Source organism: Rhinolophus ferrumequinum, chromosome 3 (assembly GCF_004115265.2).
Source record: "Rhinolophus ferrumequinum isolate MPI-CBG mRhiFer1 chromosome 3, mRhiFer1_v1.p, whole genome shotgun sequence".
NCBI lineage: Eukaryota > Metazoa > Chordata > Mammalia > Chiroptera > Rhinolophidae > Rhinolophus > Rhinolophus ferrumequinum.
The window spans coordinates 26299733-26310228 of record NC_046286.1 but is presented as its reverse complement, the minus strand read 5'-3'; the positions used below and the strand labels follow the sequence as shown (position 1 = coordinate 26310228).

Here is a 10496-nt window from a genome sequence, read left to right as displayed (position 1 = left end):
ATCAGAAAAGAGATGACCTGCATTGATGGATTTCTGTTAATAATCTTTGTCTTGCTTTAAATAACATTCAGGAAGAATATAGTAACTACGGTGACATTCAATGCATTTGACATTTTTCAGACATATGTAAGTAAAGTTCATGATCTTTGAATCGGTATCAGTAATCCCAGGCAATCAGAGAAAACATCTGCTTCTGTAATTCAATGATATCCTGAAATAGTTAAATTTAGTTAGGGAATGGTCTGTAATCCACAAGGTACATATCTTAATTTCATGTGCTGCATTTTGAATATTCTTTTTTTTGAATATTCTTTTTATATTATATAGTTTAAGTGGTATTTAACTAATGCTACCACTTAACAAGAAGTCCTGAGAAGATGGATGACACTTTCTTATCTTGAATAAAGTTTATCCATAGTGATGACCTTTAAAGTAGCATTGGCTATAGGTACGTATTATAAGAACTGTTTACATTATTCGCAAGTACTAGGAATTCTGTGTGTGACGTCATCACTAGCCACATTCAATTATGTAATTTTTTACATTATGTGGTTCTCAGGTGCACAGAGTCTTGGGCCCAGTTACCTGTGTTTGAATGTTAATTATATTACACATTAAGTTTGAGACTTTGGGCAACTTAAACTTCTCATGCCTCATATTTTTCCTTATTGTAAAAAGGGGAAGATAATAATAATCCCCATTTCAAAGTTAATTAAATGAGTTGCAGTTGTGGTAGCCAGCCTCAAAGATGGCCCGGTTTAATTGATCCCTGCCTTCTGGTATTTACACCCTTGTGTAGTCACAGAAATCAGCTGATATTTATGTGAACATTATGTGAATATGCCTTCAAATGACTATAGCTCTTCTGGCTATTCCATATAAATGGATTCATAGAATATGTAAATTTTTTGCATCTGTCTTTTTTAACTTAGCATAATGTTCTCACAGTTCATCTGCATTGTAGCATGTATCTGCACCTTATTCCTTTTTATGGCTGAATAATTTTCCATGTGTGAATATATACATTTTGTTTTTCCATCCAATGGATGATGAATATTTTGGGTGTTTCCATCTTTGGATATTATAAATAGTGCTGCAAGGAATAGATGAGTACATGTATTTGCTTGAGTACCCTTTTTTATTCTTTTTGCATATATACTTAGGAATGGAATTGCTGGGTTATATGGTAATTTTATGCTTGCTTTTTGAGAAATTGTCAGAGTTTTCCATAGCAGCTATACCACATTACACTCCTGTCAGCAATGTATGAAAATTCAAATTTCTCTATATCATTGTGAAAATTTATTTTCCTATTTTAATAAAATAGTAGCCATCATAGTGGGTGTAAAGTTGTGACTCATTGTGATTTTGATTTTCATGTTTCTAGTGATTAGTGAAGTTGAGCATCTTTTCTTGTGCTTGTTGGTTATTTGTGTCTCTTCTTTTGTGAAATGTCTATTAAAGTCTTTTGCCTTTTTTTTTTTTAATTGTGCTGTCTTTGTGTTGTTGAGTTGTGAAATTTCTTTACATATTCTAGATACAAGACTTTTGTCAGATACTTGATTTGGAAATATTTCTTCCCATTTTATTTTATTTTTTAAATTAAAGATTATTAGGGTGACAATTGTAGTAAAGTTACATAGATTTCAGGTGTAAAATTCTGTCATACATCATCTATATATCACATAGTGTGCTCACCACCCAGAGTCATTTCTCTTGCCATCACCATATATTGGATCTCTTTTACCCTCACCTACCACCCCACTCCCCCCTTACCCTCTGGTAACCACTAAACTATTGTCTGTGTCTATGAGTTTTGTTGTTCATTTTGTTTCATTTGTTTTTCTTGTTCTTTTGTTGTTTTCAGTTTTATATAACACATATCAGTGAAATCATATGGTTTTCTACTTTTTCTGTCTGACTTCACTCAGCATAATAATTTCAAGATCCATTCATGTTGTCGCAAATGATACTATTTCATCTTTTCTTATGGCAAACTAGTATTCCATTGTGTATATATACCACATCTTCTTTATCCAATCATGTATCAAAGGACACTTTGGTTGTTTCCACATCTTGGCCACCGTAAATAAAACTGCAATGGACATCAGAGTACATATATCTTTATGGATACATGTTTTTGTATTTTTCCCCATTTTATAATCTGTCTTTTCATTCTCTTGATAATGGCCTTATCTGAACAAAATTTTAAAAATTGAATAAAGTTCAATTTATCTATTTTTTCTTTTGTTGTATGTGCTTTTGTTGTTTTATCTAAGAATCCATTGCCAATCCAAGGTCATGAAGATATATCCCCATTTTCTCCTAAAAGTCATATAGCTTTAGATTTTATATTTAGGCTGTTGGTCCATTTTGAGGTACTCTTTTTCAATGTTTGAGACAGGTCCAACTTCATTCTTTTGTACTCAGATATCCAGTTGTTCCAGCACCATTTGTTGAAGAGGCTATGTTTTCCTCTTTGAATGGTCTTCGAACTGTTTTCAAAAATCGTTTGGCTTTTGATATATAGGTTTCCTTCTGGACTTCTAGTCTTTTTCACTATCTGTATGTTTATGTATACTCTAGTACCACAATTTTTTGATTACTGTAGCTTTGCAGTAAGTTTTGAAATCAAGAAGTGTGAGTATCTTCATTTATTTGTCTCGTTCCTTTGTTGTTTTCATTTTTATAACAAAAACTCATAGACACAGACAATAGTATAGTGGTTACCAGAGGGTGGGGGGAAGGGGAGTGTAGATGAGGGTAAAAGAGATCAAATATATGGTGATAGAACGAGAACTGACTCTGGGTGGTGAACACACAATGAGATATATAAATGATGTAATACAGAATTGTACACCTGAAACCTATGCAAGTTTACTAACACTTGTACCCCAATAAACCTTACTTAAAAAACAAAACAAAACAAAACCAAAAAAAAGAAAAAGAAAAAAAAGAAGTGTGAGTAATCCAATTCTGTTCTTTTTCAATGTTGTTTTGGATATTTGGAGTCCTTTGCATTTCTCTATGAATTTGAGGATTAACTTACATTGCTGCAACAGTGCTGTTAGAATATTAACAGAGATGACATTGACTCTGTAGTTTGCTTTGGGTAGTATTGCCTTAAAAATATTAAGCCTTACAATTAATAAATATTGGATGTCCTTCAATGTATTTAGTCACTTTAATTTTTTTCAGTAATATTTCATAGTTTTAAGTGTGTAAGCCTTTCATCTTCTTGGTTAAATTTATTCCTGTGTATTTTATTCTCTTGTATGCTAACAAAATGGAATGTTTTTCTTAACGTCCTTTTGAGATTATTCATTTCTTGTGTATAAAAACATTTCTTGTGTTCTGATCTTAAAATTGCAAATTTGTTGAATTTTTTATTACTTCTGTTAGGTTGATGCAAAAGTCATTGCCGTTTTTGCAATTATTTTTAACATTTTAAATCGCAATTACTTTTTTTTAAATTTTTTTTATTTTATTTTTTTAATTTATTGGGGTGACAATTGTTAGTAAAATTACATAGATTTCAGGTGTACAATTCTGTATCACATCATCTATAAATTACATTGTGTGTTCACCACCCAGAGTCAGTTCTCCTTCCATCACCATATATTTGATCCCCCTTACCCTCATCTCCCACCCCCCAACCCCCTTACCCTCTGGTAACCACTAAATTATGTTCCCCAGATTAATTTTCAAAACCCCATGACTATCTTGTCGTTACTGATTGTTTATAATCCCCTCACCTTCCCCCTTACCCCCACCCCCACCGCCCATCTAGCAACCCTCAGTTTTTCCTCTTTGCACCAATTTAATAGTAGTTTGCTATGTATTATTTGGGATTTTCTACATGTGGGGTCATGTATCCATGAATAAATATACATTTAACTTCTTCCTTTCAAATTTGAATGTCCTTTATTGTTATTCTTGCCTAATTGCTCTGACTAGAGCTTCCAATATTAAGTTGAATAGAAGTGGTGAAAGCCAACAGACTTGTCTTCTTCCTGATCTTAGTGGGTGTTTAATCTTTCGCCCTTCATTATGATATTAGCTTTTGTTTTTTCATACCTTTTATCTTTTATCATATTCGTAAAGTTCTTTCTATTCCTAGTTTTCTGAGTGTTTTTATGATGGGGGGGTGACTGTTCCCAAAGTTTTGCCATAGTAAGATGGCAACATGTACTGCTCCTAAACATGTGCCACAACTTGTACCATACAACGTTTGTCACCATGTTCCATTACTTCCATTTTCCCCTTAGTTTTTGAACCAGGCAACTAAATGCATTTAGGAGCATGCAGAACACATTATGATATAAAGAAGCATGCACTTTGTCTACGGTGTCCAATAAACTGGATAAAAGTACTTAGAAGACACAGGGTAAAAACAGAAATACAGGGATGTTATGAAATGGTCAAAATCTACAATTATACACAGGATGCATGAACACTAAACAGTTTCTTCTCATTTTCCTTCCATACCATTAAAATAGAGCTACAGTTAATACTAGTATCTATTCAAAATAAATTTTTTTATTCCTATAGTTCATTTAAAAAAATTCTCTAAAAATGGCTAATTCTGTAGTAAATTGCTGAAAATTTTATTTTTAAAGGAAATAAGTAAACCAACATAATTATTTGTATTATATGTTTGTTTAGGGAAAAAGAGAGATAAGTAGGTAATATATTTGCTTTTTCAGTGAGATTTTTAAAGTTATTAAGAACATATTTGGTAATTAGTGGCCAAATTTGTGATTTCAATGCATGCTATAATATAGGTCTCATAATAAAAGTATGGGCTTATGCTCTCCATCGCTAACTAGTAAACCAAGGTTTGGATAAAATATTTTGAGGTTATTTTAGGTAATATCTAGATTTTTTAAAGTTTTAAAAAAATTTTAAAGCAGTTATAGATTTATGGAAAAGGTGTGAAAAGAAGATAGGATAATCTAAAACTCCCTTCATCTAATTTATACAAATGTTAATATTTCACCATATTTGCTGTATCATCTTTTTCTGTTTCTATGTCTCTTTCTTTCTCTTCCTCTGTATATAAATATATTTTTTCTTAATTATTTGAGAGTAAGTTGCAGACATGATATCCCTTTCCCCCTTAAATACTTAATTTTGTATTTTTAAAAACATAGACACTCATTTATATAATCACAATACAGTTAGCAAAATCAGTGAACTAAAACTATAGACCTTATCACATTTTTCCAATTATCCCATTACTGTCCTTTATAGTATGTAGAAACAAATAAAATAAAAACAAAATCTGGCCCAGGATTTAATCTAGGATTATACTTTATGTTCAGTTTTCATGTATTGAGATAATATTCATGGTATTTATTAGCTCTTTCCTGGTTGGTCGTGGTAATCTATCACCCAATATCTTACAAAATGTCTATATCTCTGATTTTTTTATTTTGTTCTCTCTTCACTGTTGGGCTGATAAAATCTTGTCTCTGGAACTGTGTTTTCTAATTTCATTACCATTCTCTTCAAATGGCTTGTACTTACTTTGTAATAACTGTTTTATACAGTAGGATTTCACAGTGATTGTTTCCTGCACGGCAATATCATTTAATGTGAAAGATCAGAATAATAAAAAAAATTATAGCAAGTATCTGCAGTATTTTAAAGCCTTTTATGTGATGGTGGTCTCTTAAAACACTATTCCAATATTAACGGTTCTTTCCATGAATGTTTAAAAACTAATACAACTGAAATTCAATCCACTCTTTCTTCCCTTGTTTTAGTCATGATATAAAACGACTGCTTATACATCTGCCTCTGTGGCAAAAGTTTTCGTGTCCTTGAAGATTGTTTTTATTACATCATTCCTTAGCCTTCATCTATTTATTTTATACTGAATACAACAGAGCTCAGGTCTTCATTTGCTGTGCATGAAAACATTATATTTTACTGATGTGATTTTTCACCTTAATATATTGATCTCCAGTAATAATCAATATGTGAGCTACAATTCAACAATTCAAGGATTTAATTTGAAGAAGACAGTCAATAACTTTCACCTTGAAACAATCACTTCATTCGCCTTTTCTGTAATGCAGTAACTGTTCCTCAGCGGCTATCAACGTCAACCAAAATGTGTTAGTGCAGTGATTGTCCATAGAGATGTATAACAAGATGAACTTTGTCAGTTTTCCAAACAGAGATAATTTCCACATCAGAAATGGTTTATTTGAGTTGTTAGGCCACTTTAGAATAGGAACAGCTTTTTTCTTGGCCTTCCTGTCTTATATTTGTGAAGATTCAGAATAGCAATATTCCAAACAAAATACTAGTAGGCTTTCAACCAATATCAGTCCTTTCTCTCTCTTCTGCTCTCCTTGAATTATACATTTGTGTCTGTTAAAATTCAATATGATAATTAAAAAAACTTTTCCAATCAGAAAACTTTCATATGTATATATGAAAAAAGTTCTATACATATATATGTGTGTGTGTATAAATACCAGCTTTGAGTAGTGAATATTCATTTTGTGCTGTAGCGTATTAGCATATAGCATAAATTTTGGCTCTGAACTCATTACCTATGAGAGATTTCTCACTGCATGTGCTACTGTTGCTATTGGTTGTTGGCACAGCCAAGTCCTAATTCTCTTCTTTTCTACTTGCAACCCTAAAATATATCATAAAAGTTATAAAAGAAGCTGGAGCAATTTCACTTGTTCAGTTAGTGAAACTAAAATAAATCGAAACATTAAAAAACACCTATGTAATGGACTCTGTCAGACTCTTTAGTAGATGAAAATGAGTCATTCAATATTTTAGTCCTTCATTATACTCTGTCCCAGGCACCAGGATATTAGAAAGCTTAGTGTAAATGATCTGGCTGTTACAATTTTATTAACCCTTGGTTCTTATTTGAGTGGCTTCTAATGAATTCTTGGAGTAAGTAGTCAGACTAGTGACATATCCCTAAAGTTGATGAGAACTCTGAAATAAAAACTGTGTGTTTTATGTAATATTATAGGTTGGGTATTTTTTTTTGTTAGTGTGCAATGATAAGCCTGATTAAATGCCCTTTATCCTGGCCTTTCTTATAAAGGTTTGTAAAAGCATTGAATACAAAGTTTGTGCATTAATTATAGGACATAGTCTATAATGCATGCCTTGTTGACCCTTCAGAACCAAGTTTGGTTGGAGCAAAATGTTCCATAATATCCCATTGTTGAAATAATAGTGCAGTAAATGGAATACCATTAAAAAACAAAAACAAAAACAAAAAAAAAACACCTTTCAGGACTAGAACTCATGTTTAAAATGAGATAAATCTTTACCTAAGATATACAAATCAATTCAGTGGTCAATATGGTTAAGTTATTTACACCATTAGAAAAAGAGGTGGGCTTACCAGTAGTTATAATTTATTCATGTTTAGACATATGATACTATCTATTCAACAATTATCTATAGAAGGCTCTCAATTTATTTACATTTATGTTTATAAAATGTTTGTATTAATAAAGTTGTGCTGAGGATATCCACTGTGTAATTGTGGTAACTGTAAAATATTCATATGTGAAACGAGCAGAGAACATATGGTGAGATAGAGTCAGCTATTGAAAATATAGGGATCTGATGTAGGATAAATGTATGTGTAGGGCACCTTTATTCAGTCATATTCTGTTTGGAAATGCATTTCCCCTTTTAAAGTGAAATTTAGATGTTTGCTGAGAGTTTACCTGAGAAAATAAAATTATAAATATTTTTTGGTAATAATTAGGAATATAAAAGTTAGCTAGCTAGTTTACCATATTTATAATGACATGAATATCTACAGACATTGTATAATAAAGTCAACCCTTGGACTACTTTCCATGGTATCTTCTTTCTGCACCTTTAATCATGGAAAAGAGGACTATGAATAGATAATGTAATTGCTGTTGCCGGACGTAACAAGAATTACTGCATGTTTTTGATTCATGAAACTGGGTTTGTGCATGGCCCCATAAGCACTACATGCTTTTAATCTTTTGGTATGATGCAAAGCAAAATGTGATTACAATTACTGCACAATAAATTTTCTAATTTATACTCATTCCAAAGTGTTTACAATTTATTAGTTGTGTTTGGCATCTTACCCACCCTCCACTACAGTAGCTTCTGGCCACCTCTCTGAAGATTGGCAGCATTTCTACTGTCAAAAAATAAAATTATCAATTAGTCATAGTTCTCACAGTTTATTTCATGAACTTTTAACCACCCGATCATATTTGTTAGCCATGTACTCCCTCATCATTGGCCCTGTGGTAGCATACACTCAGCTTCCAGGTAGGATGAACAATTTCTGGTGCCGAAAGAAGTCATGTTTGTTACTTCTGGATTACTGACTTGTCTGTCTGTGCCTTAGTTGCCACATTTATAAAACAGAAAGTAATACTTGAACCATGTTTCACAGAGTGCTTTTTTGAGGACAAATTGAGATCATGGATGTGAAGTCACATAAAAAATGTAAAACATAAGTAAAAAATAATCTCCCAACCTTATCCTGAAAAATAAATAAGGAAAAGATTTGACTACATTAAGAACTTGGAAAAGTTTCAGCATGCTTTTTTGTAGGAAAGTTAGCCCCCATTCTTTCACACCAAAATGGTGGGGGGAGAGGCGAATTGAATAAAATGATTGTTTATGAAAAGAGACAATAGTTTTGTAACATTGAAGCATGCAAGCTGCATTATCAGATCCCATTGTTAAGAGAAGGATGGGAACTGCCTCGAGTGTTGATACCTGCAGCATTTGACTCTCCTTAAATAAAAGTGAGAGAGATACAAACTAGCTCAGCAACGGCACTTGGTGAAAGGCTATCACATCTAAAATACGGAGAAAGGGGGAAATTTGAGCAACTGGGGTTACCTGTTTAACTAGTCTCTTCCTTTTACCACATGTCTCCCTAATTCCTTCACTAATTGTGGCTAATTGTGTTGCTTTTCAGTTGTAGAATTCAGCCCTCTCCCGGAACCCCTCCCATAGATAGGGATGGATTGGAGAGGAGGGATGGATGGGAGAAAAACCAGAATCAAGTCAATACCCCAGTGATCGTACGCTGGAAGCGTATTGCTACAACAATATCGCCCCAGACCCGCTTTATTTGTTTATCAATGAACATCCTACAGCGTCCCCGAGATGTAGGTCAGGCTCTTAGAAAACACAAGCCGCCGATCAAACGCAGTCTTCATTATGTTTCCAGACTGGGTGCGCTGCCGATTCCTGCACAGTGGAGTGCGTCTGAGCCGCATGAGGGAGAGGAGACACCTGTGCCTTAGGGACTCAGGTGAAGTCCTATCTACCTTCCTGAGACTTTCCCTGGTGCTTTCCCTCCCCTCAGCCTTGCACTCCTCATCCCCATTTCCCCTGACGTCTTGGACCCGAGCTTCTCTGCTTAACGGGTGCTTTTCCCGCTCTCTACCCCCTCTGCACCTCTGCTGAAGACACAGAGGGCTCCACACAACTGGGCATGCCTAATAACCAGCGAAGGCTTGGTCTGCAAGAAGAAAGCGTTTGCACCTTCTGCGCCCCCCTCCCATCTACAGCTGCCTCCTGCCAGTCAGGCGATCCGACGTGCGGCTCTGCCCAATGAGAGCCCTCGGCCTTCGCGGGGGCCCCGCCTCTCATAGCACCACCACCAATGAGTGGTTGGCAGAGGTGGGACGCGTCCTGTTCCCGCCTCTCCAGTTAAGGCCGCTTGTGTGAGCCGGGACTGCGCGATCCAGGGACGACGGTAGGGACGGGCAGGTGTGGGCGCTGGGCCGTGCAGCCCGACGGCTGGAGTTGCAGGTGCTCTGTGCATGGGCCAGTGAGGACGCGCGGAGATCCCCTCTCCCCGGCAGAGGCAGAGCAGCGCGGGAGCCAGGCGCTGCCCGGCGACCCTGCGTCTGAGCGAGCGGAACCTTGCGCTTCGCCCGGGGACTGTCCGAAGTCCGCGCTATGGAAGAGGAGAAATATTTGCCTGAGCTGATGGCAGAGAAAGATAGCCTGGATCCATCTTTTGTGCATGCATCACGCCTTTTGGCGGAAGGTAGGACTTGCCTCTATAGATGTGCACAAACCGCCGGCCGCCCATAGCACCCGCGGCTTGGTTAAGGGGAGTGAAGTTGGGGAGGGACGACTGTCTCCTTCGCAGAAACTGTGCCCCTGAAGATGCTCGCGGACTGAGCATCGGAGCTCGGGAGGACAGAACCTATTCTTGGGGCGGGCAACAATGCTCCTTTTAATTTGGGGAAAGATCAAAGCTAGGAGATCTAATGACAGTGGTGATGTGACCTTTTAGAATCATTGATAGAGACACCATAAAGTGTAACGCGGTTCACAGGGATATTTTCACTTCGCAGAGGAAAGGGTAATCAGTTTAGAAGTAAATGATCACCAATGTAGTATTCTAAGAGCTTCTTAGTTACACATCAGCATTTTTTTTTCTGCATTTGGGAAGTGATTCTGTTACCCTTTAGTCTAATTACAGT

At 35.6% G+C, this 10496-nt stretch overlaps 1 protein-coding gene across 2 annotated transcripts in view; it reads left to right on the top strand.

Moving 5' to 3' along the window:
* Positions 1-9688: 9688 nt before the first annotated feature.
* KHDRBS2 (KH RNA binding domain containing, signal transduction associated 2) overlaps positions 9689-10496 on the top strand; it is a 518678-nt gene continuing 517870 nt past the window's right edge. Inside the window, exon 1 of one of the 2 annotated variants that reach the window (XM_033093385.1) lies at positions 9689-10054. In XM_033093385.1, coding sequence (XP_032949276.1) covers positions 9964-10054 — 91 coding nt within the window. In that variant the 5' untranslated portion in view covers positions 9689-9963. The remainder of the gene's footprint in view (positions 10055-10496) is intronic. The other variant, XR_004421664.1, reaches the window with a different exon arrangement.